The sequence below is a fragment of the Topomyia yanbarensis genome, chromosome 3 (assembly GCF_030247195.1).
Source record: "Topomyia yanbarensis strain Yona2022 chromosome 3, ASM3024719v1, whole genome shotgun sequence".
NCBI classification, from domain to species: domain Eukaryota; kingdom Metazoa; phylum Arthropoda; class Insecta; order Diptera; family Culicidae; genus Topomyia; species Topomyia yanbarensis.
Genome location: NC_080672.1, coordinates 242,487,756 through 242,511,206, shown reverse-complemented (window position 1 = coordinate 242,511,206; position 23,451 = coordinate 242,487,756). Strand labels below are relative to the sequence as shown.

Sequence of the window (23,451 nt, the reverse complement as noted above, 5' to 3'; positions counted from 1 at the left end):
GTCCATTCTCTGCAGAGACTTACCAGAAACGTTGAAGTCCAGCTTAGCGAGAAGCAGAGGGCAGTCGATATTGTCAGCGAGAAATCAAACATTGGAAATATGTATGTATATTCTCTTTTTTAAAATCCGAAATCTTCTAGTTTAAATTAAAATTATAATAAAATCTGTTAATCACCACACCATTAAAATGTGTAGTGTAATTTGTGAATGGCCTAATAATAGTGGTTTAGAAGTTTTTTTCAATACAGTACAATTTTGCGTGCTATAAATTACTAATTACACAATAGCTCAAAATTTGTTTTTTTCATGGTCAAAATAATTTTGATCACCTTTTTGCCGCTTGGAAACACTGTGCACCTGGGACTCTTCTGTGCACAAACTTACTCGAAAAGTTGAAAAATTCAATTTTGACACATCGTCGGACCCTTCTGCGTATTTAAATGTCCAAAATTATTGATTTTCAATCGCCAAAAACTTTCCCTTCAATATAATACACTTTCCCGAAAAGTTTAAATAATTTCATTTTGACGCATCGTTGGACCCCGCTGTGCATAGAAAATGTCCAAAACTATTGATTTTCAACTGCCAACAACATGTCCTTCAATAGGTATTTATTTCTAAACAATTGAAAGTTAACCGGATCAACTTCAACTCCAATAAATGGGAAAGTAACGCAAAATGTATCGCGATAACCGATGAACCGACGATGACGATGAAAACGACGATACAATTATCGACGATGACGATGAAGGCGACGATACATTATCGTTAACGGAGTTTTCGATGACGATACATTATCGTTAACGAGTAACGCCGATAAATTATCGTGGAAAATGTATCGTATTAACAACCCTGGTTGTGGCCTGCAGTCACAAAACAAATTCCGATTCCAAAAAAGGTAAAAATTTCACTAAAATGTCTGTCAACAACTTACATTTGCAGTTCCAAGTCACTAACAGTCAACCGAAGTCTCGTTGACCACATTGACCACCATTGACGGTTTCGGAAGTGCTCGGGAAAGTGGCCATCTATCAACATTGACAAACTCACATCAGTTTGTCGGGGATGGTTGGCCGATTTTCACAAACTTAGTTTCATCTGAAAGGTATATATAACGCACCCATAAGCTGCTATTGAATTTTTAGTTGATCCGACTTTCGGTTCCGGAATTATGGGTGGAAGAGTTCGGTCACACAGCAAATTCCCATATAAACTGGTACCACCGTGATATCCAAATGATGTAAAACATATTAAAATGAGTGCAACTTTACTTTGATTTGCGGGTCTAGATCACATTGGCCACCTATGATGGTTTATGATGCCTCCGGGAACCCGCCAAGTTCCTAAACACACCTATTCCCCAGCGAATTCTTGACCCATTTTTACAAACTTGATTTCAAATGAAAGATACAATAATCCCAGTTAAAGTCACATCGGGTTCTTCGGTGATGACTGAACCGATTTTCTCAAACCAAGTCTCAAATGGAAGGCAAAATATGCAGTTGAGCATTGCGTCACACCCCCCCCCCCCAACCTCTTGCCCTTACACCTCTATCCTTTATCACTTTCCCCTCCCTTGGACCACCCTCACACTCGCATTCCCTTCATTCACTCCGTATACCGAAATAAATGAAGGATTTCTGACGCACCGTCCACTCTCACTCTGCACAGTGGATCCACTCCATCCAAAAGTTGGACAAAACCTCAAAAGTAGTTTAAAATGTCTGAAAATATCATCTAAGGGTAATTTTGGTGCGCTGAACTCGATTTTGATGTAAATAGAACGCTAAAATGAAAAGTTGGCAGTCTAGGGTTGTTCTAAAAGTTTTTTTTTAATTTCGCAAAAGTAAATTTGATCAGCTTCTCAAAACAGATACTTCATAAGTGAACAGAAACATTTTGATTTCCTAGGGTTGTCCTTAGTAACAAGTTAGCTAGGGTGGTTCCAAGTTATCGAAATCTGGTGAATAAAAATGATGTAATTTTATACATTTGTTTATAGATCTTCAGTCCAATCTGAATACCAGCGTAGAAAAATCATCCCTTCACAGCTCTTTAAGAGATAATCCTCATGTACTAATTTCTGAACGTATGCCGTTAGAATAGTTATAAAAAATAGCATATCTTAAGGTGTTTGATAGAATGCCTTAAATTTTTGTTTTATTGGTTTATTTATAGTTATCGCCAAAGCTATTAAAATATGACAGGTTTATTTGATTTTAATGAAGATCTCAAATCATGCCCTACTATGCTCTATTCACAGTTGCTCATAAGATGCATACTGCAGCTAAGCCGCTCAATATTTTTTCATTGATTTTCAATTCCAATGATATGAATATCTCTCCTACGAAAACATCCTGAGCTTACTTTGCACTGTATGTGTATGCTTTGAAATAGAGACGTGAGCGTTTTTGCATGAAACTCTCATCAATTTGGAAGTGAATTATTGAGGGAGATTTTGATTGTGATAAATTCAATAGGGAGTTTGCACTTGAAAATAAATGCTGCATTACTGGCCAATAACTAAAAATCGGGTAAAAAAGAACACTTCCCACACTCACTTGTTTACCTTACATCGGTCACCAGTAAAGCTAACGACCAATGCCCACCAAAGAGATAGGATTCAGGGAAAGATATGATAATAGTTGCAGTTAGTTTGCCCCGTTGGCTTGCATTTATTTGAATTTTCTATACTTCAGATAACTGTGAAAATGTAGAAACTGCAAGACGGTTAAGGCATACTTATATTTGTATCAAGGAAAATCCCCCAAACCCTGAATTTACAAGCAGCGTTCAGAAAAAAGAAATCCACCGATGTATAATAATGAAATCAAAAATACCATACGTCTCCACGAAAAAACTAATTTTTCAAATGTCCATATATCAACCTTCGGCGCAAAATGGAACTAAGATTTTTGAAAACTAGATAAAATTCTACGTCAGTTGTACTAGATGAGATCCTTCAACACGTTTTTACCGATAAAGAGATGATACTCTGAATGTAAATAAGTCCGCTTAAAACAACATAGTTATATTGATTTTATTGGTAACTTTTTAAATACTCATTATTTCTAAAATCTAAATACATCATTGAATTCCTGAGATGATTTTGTATTAGAAACGCCTATATGTGTTGTTAAATTATCATTGTAGTACCTATTAAAGCGAGACGAATTAGAATGAACAAAAACTTTTGGCACTCAAATTCTTGCAGATTTTCAAGGCCTTGTACGGTTCAAAAAATGTAGTACTTATGTTTTTTAATCGATTGACTCAAAAATTTGGCGAATACAGCTTTAGGTAATGTACATTTATAAAAATAATAAAGAGTGTAAAAATCGACAATAAATTTTGGAGGTTTTGACCGGCCCGGCCACACTCTGCTCTGCTAACCCTACAACCCCTCCCTTTCCAAATCCATTACCACAGCATTTCAAAATATGATCGCATAAAAAAACATTGAACCCATGCTGATTAAGCTAATTAAATATTATATTTTTTGTTTAAAGTGAGTCAGCGTCGACTTTCGTGGTAGCCGTGGGATTATCATAATAATATAGTAGACATTTCCAGAGTTATATTGAATATAACTAGCTAATGGATCATAGTTAGGATAAAAAAGAAAGGTACAATCGCATCACTAGGTGGATTAAAATAGGTTTTTTTTCGAGAGTTGTCCTACTGGAGCTGTAGAGCTAGGTTCTCGGAAGGGCTCCCCGTCAGAATCACATACTACAATTTGCAGACGAGACAGGCAATATCGCCAACTAAAACACTGCTTTAGGCCAATGAGCACGCGAAAACGGACGTTTGTAGGTTCGCGTTTGAGACAGCGTTTGAAACTTCGTAAGTGCTAAAAGGTTCTCCTTATTGCCGTGGTGTTACCAAGTTTGCGCGATAGCGAACGTAGGTGTGCGTTGCCCGATCAGAAACACATAACAAAAATATTTCAAAACTATCTCGCGTTGTTACTTGTTATGATTTTCTGTTATTTTAACTACTAACGAGACCAAATTTATAACACAGCCTACTACGAAAGTTGCATTCTGTTATAATCTTGTTAGTGCATTCTGATCGGGTGTTCATCGCGAAGGGCTTAAGCGTTCGTATGTTAACGTGTTTGTCACGTGTGCTCTTGTTCATGTGCCTTCGCGTGTACAAGACTGTATTTTGTAACCGTGTGGCCATTCCTATATCCGCGTGCGTTCTTGGATGGTCACGCGGACCTTCATTCTGATTCATATTCTGACAGGGAGTAAGTTACTCCATATCACTAGAGTCCTCGGTCATGTCACCATGTAACGTGGTGTCCAATGGATATGAGAGCTCAGCTGATATTCATTTGTTTAGTTCAACATCAATTTCATGATAACACTGAATCAACAATTTGCATCCACAATACTCGATTTGTGGCTGCAGCTCTCCGACGTCGGTTACGCCCAACACTCGCCAAATCACGTTCCACCTGGTCCGCCCATCATGCTCTTTGCGCTCCTCGCCTTCTTGTACCAACCGGATCATTAGCGAACACCATCTTGGCAGGATTGTTGTCCGGCATTCTTGCAACATGCCCTGCCCACGGTATCCTTCCAGCTTTGGCCACCTTTTGGATACTGGGTTCGCCATAGAGTGCAGCGAGCTCGTGGGTCATCCTTCGCCGCCACACACCGTTCTCCTGCACACCGCCGAAGATCGTCCTTAGCACCCGTCGCTCGAAAACTACTAGCGCTTGCAGGTCCTCCTCGAGCATGGTCCAAGTCTCTTGGCCGTAGAGAACCACCGGTCTTATAAGCGTTTTGTACATGGTACATTTGATGCGGAGGTGAATCTTTCTTGACCACAGTTTCTTCTGGAGCCCATAGTAGGCCCGACTTCCACTGATGATGCGTCTTCGGATTTCACGGCTCACGTTATGGTCAGCCGTTAATAAGGATATCAAAATGCTCCACTACCTCGAAGGTATCCCCGTCGATAGTAACGCTGTTTCCTACACGCAGAAAAATAATTTTTAATGTCAAATAATATGAGGGTTGAAATAATAAATTTACCAAGTTGTTCTGTGTTCAATAAAAAATACATGTTTATATAAATAAGACAATTGTTGAAATAATGCTGAAGAATTTATTGGATCAAACATGGAAAATAGTTGGACCAACAATTTTTTTATTGATTTTATCATAACAACAATCGAAACAACAAACAACTTTGTTGAATCAATGAGCTCATTTTGTTGAATAAAACTAATAAAATATTTGGATCAATGCATGTCAAATGTTCAATACAAAAAACATTTTTGTTAAATCAAATAATATCTTTTATTGTTTTAAACATAACAAATATTTGAATCAATGCATAGCATATATTGAAGCAAAACCAATTTTATTGTATATAAAATATGCCTATTATTTAATAGGAACCAAAGGCCAACTGTCATGGTGACAAATTTAGAACAAACCATTATTCGCTGACAACAGATAACATCAGTACAAATGAACCTCACAAAGTAAATACTTGCCATTGACTTATTGGCCTTTCTCTAAAAACAGGCTACAAACGTATTAATTTTACGCAGTCAAACCATTCTGGAACCGCTTCGGAATCCTGAATGGATGCAGTATGGCCCAGTCAAACCCATTCCGGGATCGGTTAGGAATTCTGAATGGATTCATTATGAGTTCCAGCTCAAAGGCAACAACCGATTCCGACTCAATCGTTTGTTGCATTTGAGCGAGAATCCATAAGGGATTCCAAACCTGTTCCGGAGTAGGTTTGCTTGGAACGAAATAAAATTTTATTACATGCAGCGCATACGATTCCAATCACCGTCCCTTTATGTAGTACCTTTAGCCGTGCGCGTGGTTTATTCCAGATATGCGCTATAATGTAGTGCTTCAGAGTCTCGGCTTTTCCAAAAAGATTGCAGAAGGCGCACGAATACGCTTTGTCTTCCTGTTGGACCAGAGATGGTGAAGTACAGGAAACTGCCCTCTCGAACGGGTGTTATTTATCTCTGGTGCGGTGACGTGTTTTCAGTTCTGCGATTGTCGTTTTTAAGCCAAACAGGGTGTTTTGTTTGAGTCCTGGAATAGAGGAAGGCACCATAAAACGCACCGTGTGCATTCGACTTAATTTATTCACTAACATTTGTGCGACATCATGATTATTTTCAAGCTGCACTTGCGCCCTTCGAGTCCGGAAAATCTGAGCACTATAAGAATTTACCGAAATCTGAATTCCCTGATTTAAAAATAGCGAATTTCTCCAGCATTGACGCACGTGGGAAAAGTTTTCTTCTTCGTAGCAACTTTTATTTTTTATTTGTTTCAATTCAACAAGGACTGTTGATGTAATGTATTCAGTCCTTTTGAATCAATTAGCTGCATGCTTTTGTTAGAATCACTGATTTGTTTGGAACAAACAATAATTTTGTCGATCTTCGAAAAGCACAGATAACAAAACTTGTAAGATTGATTCAAAAGATATTTTGGTTGATCTAACCAAAAAATTAAGTTTGGTTTAATAAATTCCTTGGTTCACAATAAAGAATTTTTATCGATTAAAAATGAAGAAATAATTTATGGAATCAAACATGCACAATTCTTTTGCGTGTAGTCGGATCCTGTCGTTTTCGGTTCCGCCTACTGGCATATACTTTGTTTTGGACGTATTTACCACCAGTCCGACCTTCGTTGCTTCGCGTTTCAGGCGGGTGTACAGGTCTGCCACCGTTGGAAATGTTCGGGCGATAATGTCCATGTCGTCCGCGAAGCATACAAATTGGCCGGATTTCGTGAAGATCGTGTCCCGGCTGTTGAGCCGGCTCGTCGCATCACACCTTCCAGAGAAATATGTACCTCAGAAGATGACGTAGAGATTCCAGCTTCTGAAGCGACCAAAATAATACATGTCAAAATAAATGACACTAATGTATTTATGACCATACTCCACAGCGAATGATGCAGTACGAGTATTTGGATGAAGATTTCGAAATGGAAATAGAGAAACAGAGAAAACCAAAAAAGCAAAAAACAAGCAAATGCACCGTGGACCAGATTGACAACAAATATTCTTTAAGTTTCAAGCAAATTCAAGCTAGCTATGCTGGTAAGTTTAGCTTTTCTCTTACTTTACACCTTACATTACTAGCAGTGTAATTTACTATTATTATAAAGAGATTTAGGTGTTTTCTTAAATGAATTCTGTATTTTGTGTGGCATATATCGCATACTAATTATGTAGAAACTGGCTACATGCAATAGGGCATAAAAACATTCATTTCCGAATTCTCAAATTTGAACAATGTTTTACCCCCCCCCCCCCCCCACTTCTATTGCAGTATGTATTTGTCATTAAGACAATCAGCACCGGTGCGTAAGCAAATGCGTGTGTATTTTGATTACGCTAAACGATAATAATATATTTAGACACCCGTTTTCGCACCGGTCGTTGGTAAATAGGTTGCCAAAATAATAATCTGTTTTCACACCGGTAGTTGTTATTATAGTTACGTTACATTTTTTGCAATCATGCAATAAAGTTTTTTTAATTTTTTTTTAAATTATATGGATTTAATTCGGTGAAAAAAATATAGCTAGAAAGAAAATACATTTATTTATTGAATTCAATAAAAATCATTTCAGTAACAAATATCATTCTCTTTTCCAAAAAATATTTTATTGAAATGATTGCAAAATTATTCAAACTGGAAATGTTTATTGAGATTAAAAGTTAATTATTGTTTGAATGCAAAAAATGTTCGTACCATTAATTTTGCCGATTGAAGCAATAAACATTGTTTAATTGAATTCAATGAGACATTTTTTGTTCAAATATGTTATAATTTTCCATGTAATAATAATTATGAGAATTCATACAATTCTATGAACTAATGTTTGCCCGGCAGTTATTGTCTGAAGCACATACTACGACAGTTCCGAATAAGGAGTGCAATGAAGAAGATCTCATCCTAGATATTACGAACAGACTTGCGGTTGAAAAACTTTTCGGCCATTCAACGATTGTTTTGCGGAACCAGTTTTTACGAACGATCGGTTTCGAAGACTTTCGTTTTTTGTATTTCGAAGCCTTTGAAGAGGAGATAATACTAGGGTGTTGAGCCCCTTTTCGCCATGTTTCTATTATCACCCTACCCATTTGAAACCGTTGGTTAGAGCAGTGTCTGCCATCTTTGTTCAACGCATTGAGTCAAATGGTAGCGCAGCAATAGGGGCACTCGATTCGAGTTTTCGTTGCGCTTAAACACGAGAATTTCACTGTTTTCAGCGCATTTGTGTTATTATATTGGTTCTTAACAACGAAGCAAAGCTGTTGATGTAATTTTTTTTCGTATTCCATTGATTGTAGGCCGAGAAATTAATGAATTAGTGAGGCACCCTGCTTAGTATGGTGAAAATGGGCACTTTACCCTATATTGAAAAGCCAGAGAAAGCTGGGTTTACTGAATTATGCGAAAGCCATCTGACATACGTCCTTCGGACGCTACAGTCAAATATATTCGGATTGTGAGAATCCTGCTATACCCCAGATAATAGATGCTTAGACAGATTTTTATATAAATTTTTAGCCCAAATGTCCGTCATCTATGGTAATATTGCAGAGAGTATAGTTGAGTAAATATATCTGCGTTTTAAGAATGTTCAAAGGCAATTTTGATTCGCAGAATAGTGGGCTTATTCAGGAATACTTGGTACGATGGACTGTACCCACTCGAAATGGAAACATTACTGTACAACTTGGGCAGAATAGTATACAGTAAAACAAAGATAGTGAAGTGGTAGCATTTTATGCGTGGCTTCAATAATGATATTAACTTGCTGAAGAAAACTTCGTTGTTTTCCGAGGTTGATACACGGAGTACGTTGATATAGTCATCACATCTCGTCTAACTTAGAACTATAATCAGAAATCAGTAGTGGTTGGCTCAAATGGCACGTTCCCAATGTAGATCCGAGCTTTGTGCTTAAAAGATAATTATCAAAATTCACGTTGAGGGGGAGTTCCAAACCAATATTCACCAAACACATCTAGTGCTCGTGAACAAAAGGAGTATTGTCATCTATTTCGTGACAGCTGTGAACTGCGCTGAGCCAAGAATAGTTTCTCCGGACATCAGCAAGCAACAACTAGCCGCTAGCCGGCGCTGCTATCGGCCAACTGACTTCCAGTAATCAGTATACGGATCTTGCGTACACCCAGTAAAGTTCAAACGGAAATGGCTGGTTTTAGTCCATATTCCGGCTCCATTGATAAAACCGATTCTAACTAAAATGTGTCACTGAAGCCGGAATGCGAATTAGAACCAGCCAACATTCCGGCTGAGCTTAACTTGTAGTATTCCGGCGCCAATAACACAATCATTTCCAATTAGAATCGGTTGTATCACTGGAGATGGAATACTAACTACAACTACATCTACTTCAAGAAATAAACATTCCCAAGTAATCAATAAGCATTATAACGTAGCCTAATATCTGCTTTAGATCCACATAAAAAGCTGTCCTAAAAGCCATGAAGCCCTAAATACTTATATAATGCTGATATTATGCCAGAAAAGGCGAAATATAGTGCTATTACTGTGCAGAGATTGACAGCTCGTTTCTGCAGTACTAATGCTATTATATAGCAAAAGCGTACGAATGTAAAATTTGAAAGCTTTATATTGGCACTACTAATGTTATTAAAAACTTCAGTTGGTTGTCATTGTCCGCCATGGTCTTAAAACCATTTCTTATGTTTCCTTTCGGTATGATGAGCAAAAAGGAAAAAATTTAAAATAAAATATTCTGTTTAAAACCGTAATTGACTCTGTTCCAATGCATTGTAATGAATATCCTTAATGGGTTTTCGTTCTCACATGATATGAATGTTTACGAAAATTACCTTTAGTAAGTCTCGAACTGAGGTACCTTGCCTCGTCCTTCACGGTAAGTGCGCTGCGTTTGCTTCCTGGACTATATTGTATATGTTCGATTGAAATGAAATATGCCGAATATAATCTCCAAGAAGAGTTGCATAACAAATAAACCCACAGCATTACAATAGCATTATTTCAGCTTTTTATTTGCTCTGTAATCGCATTAAATGCACTTGCAAAGCTTACATGCTTTAAAGATCCTTGAAGCATGTACGCGTTCTATCAGCTTTATATACGCATATAGAGTAAGCTATAATGCTATATGTCGGCTGTGCATTTATGCATTATTGATGCCAATATAGAGTTTTATTGCGTTGTTAATGCTGTAATGGAGTTTCAATGCACCATTAGTGCAAATGTATAGCCAATATAGTGCAATGGCTTAATGCTTATGGTTACTTGGGTTAAGTGCGTACCCTGGGCCAAATTAGTACACACGAATTTGTGGCAAATTGATACAGTGTATCAATTTAATCCAACATTTTGTCATCGATACGGTAATTCCAAAGATGGAATCAAATTATCACTTACTGTTTAATATAATAAATTTGGTTCCAATTCATCAGTATGGCAAATGACCGAGCCAAAGGATCCTCCGGCGTTTACCATGGCCTGACACAGGTCATAATCATAGGTATATTAAACAGTCGAACGTTCGAACATTTTCGAACGTGACGTTTGCTGCTTACCAAATTGGTCAACAAATCCACTTCCATGTATCAATAGTTTGGATAAAATTCTCGAAGTAAGTCAAATACTATTGAACGACTTAACAAAAGTAATTATCCTTGAATCATAGAATATTTCTACATTGTTCGACGTGAAATTCTTCTAGCAAATTTGTAATAAAATCTCTTGCAACAAACAATTTTATTGTCCAACAATAAATTATACAGTTAATTGACATTTCGTGTTATTGTTTCTATGAGCAATATAAAAAATGTTTGAATGCATTAAAAATATCAATTTTTATAATGTTAAGTACGACCGTCCAACCCCGTCTAACCCTGCCATCTCTTTTTTCACAAAATAAGTGAATTTTGAAATTTTATGGAGAAAGGTTAAAATTTATTGATTTTGTATTGTAATGTAATATTAGACTGTAGCATAAATTATTGTTATTATTGTATCTTCCACTTACTACTGGACCTGAATTAAAGACTTTTGCACAAGAAAAATTCACGCATTGTCTTTATTTTTGCATCTTACTTTCCACAGTTCCATTTGTTCGCAGCGTTTCCTCATACATTCCATTTAGATTTTTGGTTTTTTGATTTGACCCATCAATCTGATCCTGGGACACATCATGACAGCTTGACATAATGCTACATCTTCCAGTTCAATCCAAGTTGCTTCGATGCACTCATTTTTACTTTCACGCAGTAAATATACAGCATGATCATAAATATGTGTTATTGAATTCAAACAAATACTGTTCATTGCATCAAACGACAAAATAATTGGTGTGAATCAAGGTTTGAAAATATATTTTCATTAAAACAACAATAAACTTTTAGTTTCAATAATTCTGTTGCAATTTCAGTAAACTTTAAATAAGTGTTATTTAATTCAATCATCGCGAGACCCTATTTTTCACATTTTCCTTTGCTTTGCTTCCTTTCTACGAATAGCAACGTTGGCGTCAGTTGGAAGAAGTTATCATATATACGCACTCGCTATAAACCGAAACGATAAGTTTCCATTTCCCAACCTGTTTACGAACCGCCGGTGCGGTGTCGTGTTATGATGGCGGTTAGCAAATCGCTTTTACCCACGCTCCGGTGCTGTTAGTCTAACACTATGGGAAAATACGAGGGAAAAATATATTGTCATGTTTTATGTTTGATCGCAGCGACATTTTTGAAAACACCTATAGCTCTAAAAGGATATCATGTCTTTTTGGTATACTGAAATGATGGACTGAAATAATCCACTACAACAAATACTGTATCAGAATATTAAATTTTCAGATCTTGAAGCAGAAGATGAGTCGAACAGTGCGACAGTTGGGTTGGCCGTTGAATCGATTGATCTTCAGACACAAGATGGATCTAATAGAGAGTCTTGTGCGACAGCTGGGTTGAACGACGAAGTGATTACACCTTCAACAGAAGATGAATCGAACAGTGCGACTGTTGGATTGCCCATTGAACCGTTTAAATTTAACACAGAAATTGGAACTAACAGTGCGACTTGTGCGGCAGTTGGTCAGAACATTGAATCGGTTGCTACCTCATCTACTCTACCTCACCTTGGTAAGTTGTAATGTAGTATTACGCATAACTGATAGCTAGAAATTGTGGCGCACCAATCAAAAGAAAACTTGACACCGATTATAAATTTACGCTAACAATTTTCCGCAAAACTTGAAAAAAAAATGTAAATACTTAGCTTAGTGTTTAGCTAGGGTTTGCGGTGGTTGCGGTTACGATCATGGCTCATATTGCCATTCTACGCATAATTATCCCATGTATATAGGGAATCCCATAGAACTTGGGACAAATATGCTTATAACGGCTGCATAGCCATGGTATAAATCATCAACAATGTTTCCCTTCAGCAGTTCGTGTCTTTTATCAATTTTGCAGCTGCAAACAATTTTTAAGTTGGATTTGTCTGACTTGATTAATGAAGAAATAATGGAAATCCATCCAAAATAAAGAACGCTATAATTGTTTAAAATTATGCCACCATTTCGGAACGAGGATGGATTTCCACATTTCAATTTTACACCTAGACTCAGCCTTATGAAGTCAAGTAAAGCATACTCGATGCTTAAAAATTGCGAAAACGTGACCTGATTGTTTGTTTACTGCTCGATTGGCAATCGACCATTTTAATGCATTATTGGAATTGCCTAAATTGATGACTTTAAATTGTGCCTACACATAAAAGAAATTGCCTGTTTGAAAATCAATCATTTCATGTTTTGTAGTACAGTTGTACGGGCGTGTTGGCAGCATAAACAAACCATTATTAGTAAGTTTGCTTGAACTAGCGATTTACCTAAATCATAGTGGTAAAAAATAAAAAAAAATGAAAACACTCAACTAGCCCCTATCTCCCCTACACGTATAAAGCTGAATAGTAAGATAACCTTTAACTCAACTACTTTCAGGTGAAGGCGATAATGCGGCTTTGAAAGCGTTGGTCGAAAACGTTTCGTTACTCGGTATGGTTTGTTCAATTATTTTATATTTATGTCTTTAAATTTATCGAATTGTGATCAGTTGTTCTTAAAAAAGGTGTTTACCCTTCGTCTAATTACACTGTACTGATGTAGTATATGTTGTAAGTCTGGTCAAATACCTACCTTCAGTTCCCTATATCAAATTCATGCTTTTGAATCTTTTAGACTTTTTGTACTTTTTGTAACATGAATATAAGCTAAGACGTCAACAACTGACACGATTTCATCTAATCTGTTTATTTTTACAGTAAAACTTCAAAGACAAACGTTTAATTGTTTATACACACATCGAGAAGCTATGGATAAACGCCTCAATCGAATGGAAAATACTTTGAATGAATTGGTACCAAAAAAAACGAACTCATCAAAAATCACTTGGCCAATCCCTGATAAAGGTTGTTTAGTCGAGATGGAGAACGCTTTACGAAGCGGAGATGAAGCTATGAAAACGGCTCTCCATCACAAATTTGCGAATACTGGCAAATCATTATACGCTTCACTCCACGTTAACTTAGAAGGACTTTTCAAAAACTGCGGCCGATGGACATGGACCGGGGCGGTACCCAACAACATGATGAGTAATCCAAACGCACCACATTCGAACGCCGCAAAGGACTTAGTGATCATCGATGTTTTAAAGAGTAAGAAATCATTACTATGTTCTATTTTTTGGTTTTAATATCATCCTGGTCGGATAATTCGGATATTCCGAATCAAGACCGAACGTATTTTAAATTTCAGGTCTTGGGACGCCTTTGTTGAGTCTCTTGAACGTTCTATACACGTGCATCTAAACAACTATCCAGTGCGGGATCTGCTCCAAGATATACGTCCTCTTCAGGGTTCTCTGCTGAACCTAACTTTTTAGAGATCTCGAATTTCTTTTCGCACATCGTTTTACTTCGTTGGATCCACAACTTTTTCATCATCCCACGGAAAACCGATTCATCACAATTTCAACTAAAAAATTAGTTGAGTTTTTGGTTTCGTCTAGTTAATATTTGGGCGAACTAAATTTTTGTTGAAAACAATAATCCAACGTTGTTGGTTTGATGCTGTCAGTTTCAGTCTGGACACGAACGTTTCATCCTAGCACAAAACTTAAAAAGCTAAAGCACAAAACCTGAAAAGCTACATGAGCTAAAGCTTGAAACGCTTGTCTCAGCTTCTAACGCTTGTTTTAGTCCAGACACAATTACATATGCCGTTACACTACCTTTTCAGCCAAGACACAAACGACTAGAATTCAACTAATCTCATTGTTGAATTAAACTGCTTCATCGTAAAATACAACATAGGATATTTCAAACGTTTTGTTTCACCGACCGACGGATGAAAGGTATGGAATTAAATTGTTGAAAAATTCCGTATTTCAGTAATTCACACGTAAATATAATACAGAGTTATGTTTCTCATAATGTTATCTTTTTATAAACTGCAATCTTAAATGAGACGAAATAGCCAAAGGTATTTAAGGATTGTTGGAAATTGATTGATTTGAATTTTAGAATAAAGGTACATTTTTTTCTATTTAGTCACAAACACTATCCAGCACTACAAAAAAAACTTCATACTTATTCCACATCTAGTTTGGAATCTCTAACGATGAAAAATAATTATCATATTACATATTACATTGGTTATTAATTGAAATGTTACTATATAATCGACTAAATCCGAAATAGAATGATTTTGACAATTTTCGACAATACTTTCAATTTTCAGTGCACATGTATTGAAAAAAATGTCAATAAAAATCATCCCTTTATTGAAATGTTTTTAAAGAAAAACTAGGTAAAACCAAAATGAGGTCAGTTGAATTTCTGTTTTTTTTGTGTACTGGTTCAGGTAGTTGCGTCCAGGATAAAACAAGCTTTCCAAGCTGAGACAACTACCTACGTGCTTAACCGTTATGCCCAGCGTGTTGCTGTCGCTACCTTGATGTATTTCAGTAAGGTGTGCATCTTAGCTACTTGCTGTCATTTCGTATGATGTGCGTCTTGAATCAAAATCAATAATAATTTTCAATAACTATTATTTGAGAATCTCTCAAAATTAAGAGAAAATTTAGTTACGTTATTCATTTTTCTGTTGAAATCAACTAATTAGGAAAACAAAAATTTGTTTTGTTATTTTCTTCATCGAATGGCTTTCAGCCAATACTCATTCTGTTTGTGCCTTCTCTACTCGTAGTCGGTTCAATAGCAACTCAAAGTACTGGCCCGCCAATTATTTTTGTACACTAGGGCACTGAGGGAGCCGAATAAATCCTCAATGGGACGGCACTGGGGCAAGTTGGTCGGATTCCTTTCTTTCGGCACGTACAGTATCGTTTTCTGCCCAAGTTACTTCAGCGTCTTCTTAGCCTTGTCCGGCCAGAAGACGTACTTCCCATCATGATGCTCCTTAAAGAACGGCTGAAGAATTTTCTCAAGACAATCCTCATGGTACAATTGTTGATTAATGGCCAGACCGCTTGGCTTGAACCACGGCTTTGAAATCCCTCTGTCCGATATGGCGATGTACAGCATAATTTTTTTTTCAAATTTATGCTTAAACTTATATTTTACTTCGGGGGGGTTGTGGCCGACTTGTCGTTGGAATAGTAGCTGTCATTTCCTGGAATGTGGGTCTTCGAAAGCGGAAAGTAACTTTCGTCGTCCAGCATGAACGACGTCCTGCGGTAGTTTTTCGTCATCTTGAGGCTTCGGTAAATCAAGGTATAGGAGCAGTGATATTTTCGGCCGGCGTCACGCAAACTCGTTCCGTCATTGTTGTCGAACAGCTTTTTCAATGCTTCCTTGTTCTTCGCCATTATCTTCGCAGGACGGCCGCTACCGGCCTTCCGCTCCACGCTCATACTTCGATTGACCATTAATTGACCTTCGGTTTGGTAGCAGCTTGGCAATAGTTTTCTCCTTAGGAGGAAATCTATATATATATATATATATATATATATATATATATATATATATATATATATATATATATATATATATATATATATATATATATATATATATATATATATATATATATATATATATATATATATATATATATATATATATATATATATATATATATATATATATATATATATATATATATATATATATATATATATATATATATATATATATATATATATATATATATATATATATATATATATATATATATATATATATATATATATATATATATATATATATATATATATATATATATATATATATATATATATATATATATATATATATATATATATATATATACAGGGTGTTTGGTTCATGGTTAAGAATCTCTCGAGGGGTGATAGACTGTCATATTTGGAGAAAAAAATTGTTCTACACATACCCTCAAATCTCAACCGTTACAGAGTTATTGAATTTTTTGTGTAAAAAACTTATTTGTCTGAAAATACCTCTAACTTTAAAAGTATACTTTGTATTTTAAATGTTTTAGTTTCATTCGAAAGGTGAGAAAATTTCCTATTGAATGATGTTCTCATATCTTTTAGTTAATTAGTTTTAATTACCTTTTAGCTGTAAAGTAATTAAAAGTTAGTGTTTTTGAGGAGATTTTTGCTAATTTTCTCGAAATAATGAAGTATGATTATAGCAATATCCATTATCCAAAAGTTGGGTTTTAGGACGATTCATAATTCGTTCTTGGACGTCATATTCCTATCTCTTCTCATTTCTTTGTAATTTCATTACTATACTTTTCCTGTAACCGACTTGCAAGTGCTTAAAAGACTCTAATCTAAAAAATATGCTTTATATCGTTATTTACAAGATTTCATTGGAAAGCTGAGAGAATGTCCTATCAGTGTATGTACAAATATCTTTTAGTTAAGTGTACCAAATGATTTTTTACTAACGAAATATCTAAAAATTTGTGTTTTTTGGAGAATTTTTTAATTATTCTAATTATTAATCAACAAAATTTATCGTTACTCTTGTTCATTTGATGCCCCTTAATGTTCTCTATAACTTTTGATTTGACACTTTGTCTATATCTCTTTTCATTTTGCTGCTATTTAATAGTTAACACAGCATGACCTCGCCGCAAATGTAGTTGGTTCGAAATCGTTATTTTTGCATATGAAACGATATGATAAAAACGAGTTTGCGTCGAAACCAAAAGAGATAATTGGATGGAATCAAAGAAAGAACTGTAGAACTTGCTGAGATGCATTATTTTCATGATAATAATGGTGATGTTTATTATTTACAATTTTAAGAAAATTAACGAAAATGCTAATGATAGCACTAACTTTAAACTAATTTACTTTTAAAAGAATACTAAATTCACTTAACTGAAAGGTATTAATACATTTTTCTCTGTAAAATTTTCCTGGCTTTCGAATAAAAAGAAAAACAATACAATAAGTGCAATACTTTTTCAATTAGAGCTGGTATTAGTGAAAATGAGATAAAAATATCCAAGTTAAAAAACCCAATCTCATGAAAATAAGAAAAGGTAGATGTATCATGTCAAAGAACAAATTATGCAGCTTTTCAAGACTAACAATCTGGATTATTAAAATGATGAGGTTAACTATTAGGATTTTCAAGAAATGAACGAAAAATCGATTAAAAATGTTTAATTTTCAATAAATTATTTGAAAAGGCTACTTAAACTCATAAGCTGAAACATGTGATGGCATCACTCAATGCGAAATTTTCTCACCTTCCCAGTGGACCTAAAATATTTGAAATACAAAGTATACTTTTTGAGTTAGAGGTATTTTAAGACAAATAAGTTATTAACACAAAAAGTTCAATAACTTTTTAACGGTTGAGATTTGATGGTATGTGTAGAACAATTTTTTTCACCAAATATGACAGTCTATCACCCCCCGAGAGATTCTTAACCATGAACCAAACACCCTGTATATATATATATATATATATATATATATATATATATATATATATATATATATATATATATATATATATATATATATATATATATATATATATATATATATATATATATATATATATATATATATATATATATATATATATATATATATATATATATATATATATATATATATATATATATATATATATATATATATATATATATATATATATATATATATATATATATATATATATATATATATATATATATATATATATATATATATATATATATATATATATATATATATAGATAGATAGATAGATAGATAGATAGATATAGATATAGATATAAAAGTCAAAGTTTGTATGTATATGATTTATAGACTCCCAAACGGCTTAACCGATTTCCGTAAAAATTTGCACACAGTAGGTATTTGGTATTGGGCGTGTTTGTGTGCTATTGATTGGGGATTGGATTCTTTCCTCCTATTTTGTTGAAAGTCGCAGCAACGCGCGATGGGTATTTGCTAGTATAGCATAATAGTGAAACCGCTTTTTACGCAAGCATTCTCCAATCATCTACCCTATAGTTCCGTATACATCTATATTAAATATTAATGCACAATTATTCTTATGCAGGAGTGTCAATGGAAGAGTTCAATGAAACGAATGAATCCGTTACTGCATGCATTACAAAAAATTTCAAAAACATGAACCAGGCAGCGAAAAAGAAAACGCACCGAGCCTCAGAGAATATCCTGCATCAAATTTAGTAAAGAAAAGTATCAATTTAGAGAAGAGAAAAACATTTACGAGAAAAAAAAAATTAAAAAATGATTATTAAATTCTGAACGAAATAGCAACTTATTGCGGCATTGTAAACCAACTATTTTTGCTACCTGTTAACTACGTCACTGAAAATTCCGACGAAACCGAGCCTAGGACTAGTGCGATGAGTAAGTTTGATTCAATAAGTACCGAACATTCTCTCCTTTGTTTGATTTGATTTAATAATGTATTGGAATTATTCAAAATTTCCTTTGCTTTTTTTAGTTTTAGTCCGTATACAAGATCGTATATGCCGGGATATCGGAAGCCGAAAATATCCTGCAGTATCACAATCATCAGTAGCAGGAATAGCGGTCCATAAAACAATTTTTAGCGTGTACAGCTTTCTGGATTGCAAACGCTCATCTTAGTTTGATTTGACTTTTGCGCTACATGGCCAGGTACAATAGAATCTGCAACCTTTTATCATCGATACGATTTCAGCATATTTGCATACTATATACAATCAACCGACATTTTGTTTCGCGCTGTTTTAGATGGTGTTGGTGTGGTCAGCAAGTCAGTTGTTGGAAAGCGAACGTACCACAAAGATCACTAGACTCGACAAGATCTATACAACTTCATACCGCTGCGTGTCACATGCATAACACACGGTTGATGGATGATTTACCGGTATCAAGCAATAGGAGACCCTGCACTCGAAGAGTAAACGTTTAGAACTGGTCCGACTGGATGAATACGCTTTTGCAGACGGAGATCTTCGGGGGTTTCCAGTTTCTGATGTCTTTCCGCTTGATCGGTAGAACAAGAGGTTAGTATTGTGGGATTTCTCGTTACTAGAGAAGTATGGTACAGTTAGCATATCTCCTGAATACTGATTCCTTCGGATCATGGGTGGAAGCTCAAATTGAGTGCCAAGAGGAAAATTAACTTCGCATGTCGTTTTCGACATGTTTTTGCAACGACGCACTGTGGAATGAGTAGAACAAAAAGTTGGACAAAATGGGGAAAAACAAAGTTAATTTTTTTTATGAAACTACATTTTTTTAATAGACACCATGAACCAGTCTACTAAAATTGAACTATTCAATCAATTGGGTGGGCATTGCGTAGTTGGTAAATCGATTGCCTGTACACAGCGCACCTGTGTTCGAGTCCCGACCCCGCACATAGGGTTAGAAATTTTTCATAAGAGATTTTTCTAATTCGAAGAGGCGAATGACCTTACGGTTAAAACCTCTATAATCGAAATAAAAAAAATAGTATTATACCAGAAAACGTTTCTAATGGCCTATTTTAACTACTCTAATGCTGGACATATCGAAGAAAAAAGTTAAACTATTTTGTTTTGAAAAATAACGGTACTTTATTTTATAATTTCAGTACAACCTGTTTCGCGATTAAAACACTTCACGAATTGAGTCAAATGTAAAAAGTTGAAAGATTATTAAACTATAAGCACCTATCAGTCAATCGCAGTCGAATACTCATCCGACCGTTCATTTGACTGCAATTTGAAAATAGTAGTTTTTACATAATTTGGGACTTTTTGTTGAACTTAAGCAACTATAGGTCTTATTTCAAACCCTCCCTCCAAACCAGCGGTAAAGGACTTGAAGAAAAACAAAGACTCAACGGGGATTGCTAACGTAACACACTTTTCTGGAATATACGGTAGTACTTCCGAAAAGAAGTTTCCTATTGATTTTATTCTTAGTTAACGAACAAAAAGAGTGTTTATTTTCCAATTTATTATTTACCAAAAAATGAGATTTCCTTACCTTGAGAAAATAATTTCTTTTCTTCGTCGACACAAATAATTCCTTAATGCAGTAATTCATATCCGCATGTCAATCTTTAAACAAAACATACACAATGATGAACAGCATAAATTTCGACTGACTTTTGTTTGAATGCATACAAAGTTGTGGTATTTACCTGTATTTACATATTCAGTTAAAGACTATCTCTTAAAACTTCTACGTTTGGCTTTGAGAAAAATAAATAACACGGTTTGGAATGGTTAACAATCCAGCAGAGTAGTTTATGTAATGACCCAATGCAAAGCCAAATAAAATAAAATCTGATAAAAAGTGGTCTACAAATGTAACTATACCCAACAATCACAATAGTTTCAATTAGGTTAGGTTTTCAAAGAAATATAAGAAGCAAACAAATTTCACACTGTTAGGTGGATGTTTTATGGAAAATGTGCTCAAAATCATTTCTTTAAGCTTACCATGAATTCTAAACACAAAATAAGACATAGAACAGTAGAAAAGAATTTGTCCAACTTTTTGGCCTATTTACCCCACAGTGCGACGTTTTTCTATTATTGGTATTTACGGCATACTAGACAAACAAAACTAGCAAGAGAAACAGGTGGAACTAATATGCGTTTGTCGTCAAAAGTTCTCGAAACGCATCTTTTGCGACTAGTTAATTTTCGATGGTGCATACTTCTTTTCATGTTACATTTCCGTTCAACATTTATCGTCACTTTCTACCCACTGGAAACTCTAGAGGAAAGGATAAAGTACCATGTTAACCTATATCCCGAAATCTCCAACCAGAAGGACCACACTTCAATGATTCCGCTAGCCTACGATGTACTGAGTATGCTTGTTTTATCCATAGATCTTTTGAACTTTATTCACAAAATTCCACTTTTTCAGAACAACGCTTACTCAAGTCGCTAGAATCAACCGATCTCAACAAACTAATTGTCAGTAATATCCCTAAGCTAATGGAAAACGGAACCACCGCCATAACCGCTACCTTGGACTTTTTGGAAACTTCCATGCGCTACTATCCGGATCCAAGTGGTCCATCAAAAAATCGTATCGAAGAATATCTCCTTTTGGTACAGAAAAATATGTTAGTAAAAATAAGTTTTTTACCGCTAGCAAAAAACAACCAACGCATACACTTATTTTGAATATAAAACTTTTATTTTGATTACTATTCTTCATTAGCTTAAAAGGAAAACTTTTATTTTGATTATTATTCTTGATTATTTTAAAAGTTTTACTTTCAACCTAATAGTAGGCGTTGGTTGTAGCGGAACCTAGGGCGACTCTGACCTAAAACCGAAATCACCATTACTTTTACCAATATTTTTTTTCTGTGTGTAGACAGCGAAGATCCCCCCGTTGTGGACCGGACCGGCACATGTTTGCTTTTATTACAGCAACGGGGCGGGGACCAACACGGTAATCTACAGAAGAAGACCTGGGAAGTGTATCACAGCAAACTGGTCGACACAATTCATGATCTGCTGGGAAGTCTTTCCCCAAATGCCGGAATCGTTTGAAGTTGTTGGAAATCTGAAACACCTCAAGTTTCCCAATTTGTGGTAGACGAGGAACTGATAGCCGGAGCTCTACGGGTAGTGACTAGATTATTGAAGCGATTCCCCACTTGAAACGAGTCATCCTCGAACTGTATCCCGTAATGAAACCTTTCAGACCGATGGAAATTCTTAATGTGATTCTCCGAGGGCATGCAGTCAGTTGTCAGACTATGACACGAAATTCTATCCAGGAGAATCTGGCTCTCGGGATGTTTTTGTTTTAGGTTCAGGAGCAAATGTTGAAAGTGTTGGATGCTTTGATACTGGTGTTGAAGTCACTTATGCTATCGTTTGGGATTCTAGTGACGAATTTGATACACTGATCGTGTATGACAAAGGCAGAATAAAGGCCGGGGCAAAGTTTACGAGAGCGTGGTACTGGCGTGCGAGAAGAACAACTAAGCCAGCGGAATCGAGGCGATTGGTGACAAAGTATTGGAACATATCGTATAACGTCGTATGAGGCCGAGGTCACGCTTCAGGTCAACGCTAGTGAGTGAGTAATGTGTTATTTTAATTCTAAACAGCGGGTAATGATCTTTGATCCGTAGGCAAAAACTCTACCAAAGCGAGAAACCTCAAAAGCAACAGGACCAATCTACCAGTTTGGCTAGAACCCATTCCAGCAATCCACTTGACAACTTCAAGCTTCTGCAAAAAGACTCCGGGAATGAAGACCTCTGTTTAGCCGCGTTATGTTGTCTTAGCAAAATATTGGAAGTAGTCGGTTATTTCAGCACACAGGAAAAAATTGTGTCCCTCTGCTTTTCGGCATTCTCCCAACTAAACGCTGGATCAGACAGAACCTCTACTGTGAACCCCGTTGACGAGTGGCACTGCTTGCCTCTCTGAGCGTGCTAATTATCAATGCTCACCATATTTGTCTACTTCCATTGCAGTGCTGAATCGTTTTATTCAATCTAGCGGAAGTTCAGGATCCCAGCGACACGGTGTATTTATTAGAACAATTTTATGCAAAAAAATTCAGCATCTCTGAAACTTCGGAATATGAAAGAATGGGCTTTCCCCTTTTATTTGAAACTAAGATCAAAATAATCCGTCGGGGGGTCCAGAGCAACTTTTTTTTGAATTTTTTTTTTTCGTAACAATATATCCCTCGGCATGATACTGTACCTTGATGTGGTTCGGGGGCTTTTCCACCAAAGCAGTATTACAGTGATTATATCACATAAACTTGGAATACGATTATTTTCTTTTTAGTTAAGCTACATTGTGATCAATTTTAGTACTTAACTTGGCGACCTTTGTTATCCACTGCCATGGTCAAATAATATACAAT

General features: G+C 35.5%; 1 protein-coding gene across 1 annotated transcript in view; it reads left to right on the top strand.

Annotated features, from left to right (window-relative positions):
* The window catches only part of LOC131692325 (uncharacterized), a 33,702-nt gene extending 10,830 nt beyond the window's left edge, over window positions 1–22,872 (top strand). Inside the window, exons 2-12 of the mRNA XM_058979308.1 lie at window positions 6,951–7,104; window positions 11,905–12,189; window positions 13,053–13,106; window positions 13,373–13,765; window positions 18,650–18,966; window positions 19,064–19,239; window positions 19,336–19,610; window positions 21,323–21,415; window positions 21,475–21,676; window positions 21,934–22,647; window positions 22,703–22,872. Coding sequence (XP_058835291.1) covers window positions 6,954–7,104; window positions 11,905–12,189; window positions 13,053–13,106; window positions 13,373–13,765; window positions 18,650–18,783 — 1,017 coding nt within the window. The 5' untranslated portion in view covers window positions 6,951–6,953 and the 3' untranslated portion in view covers window positions 18,784–18,966; window positions 19,064–19,239; window positions 19,336–19,610; ... (2 more) ...; window positions 21,934–22,647; window positions 22,703–22,872. The remainder of the gene's footprint in view (window positions 1–6,950; window positions 7,105–11,904; window positions 12,190–13,052; window positions 13,107–13,372; window positions 13,766–18,649; window positions 18,967–19,063; window positions 19,240–19,335; window positions 19,611–21,322; window positions 21,416–21,474; window positions 21,677–21,933; window positions 22,648–22,702) is intronic.
* Window positions 22,873–23,451: the final 579 nt, after the last annotated feature.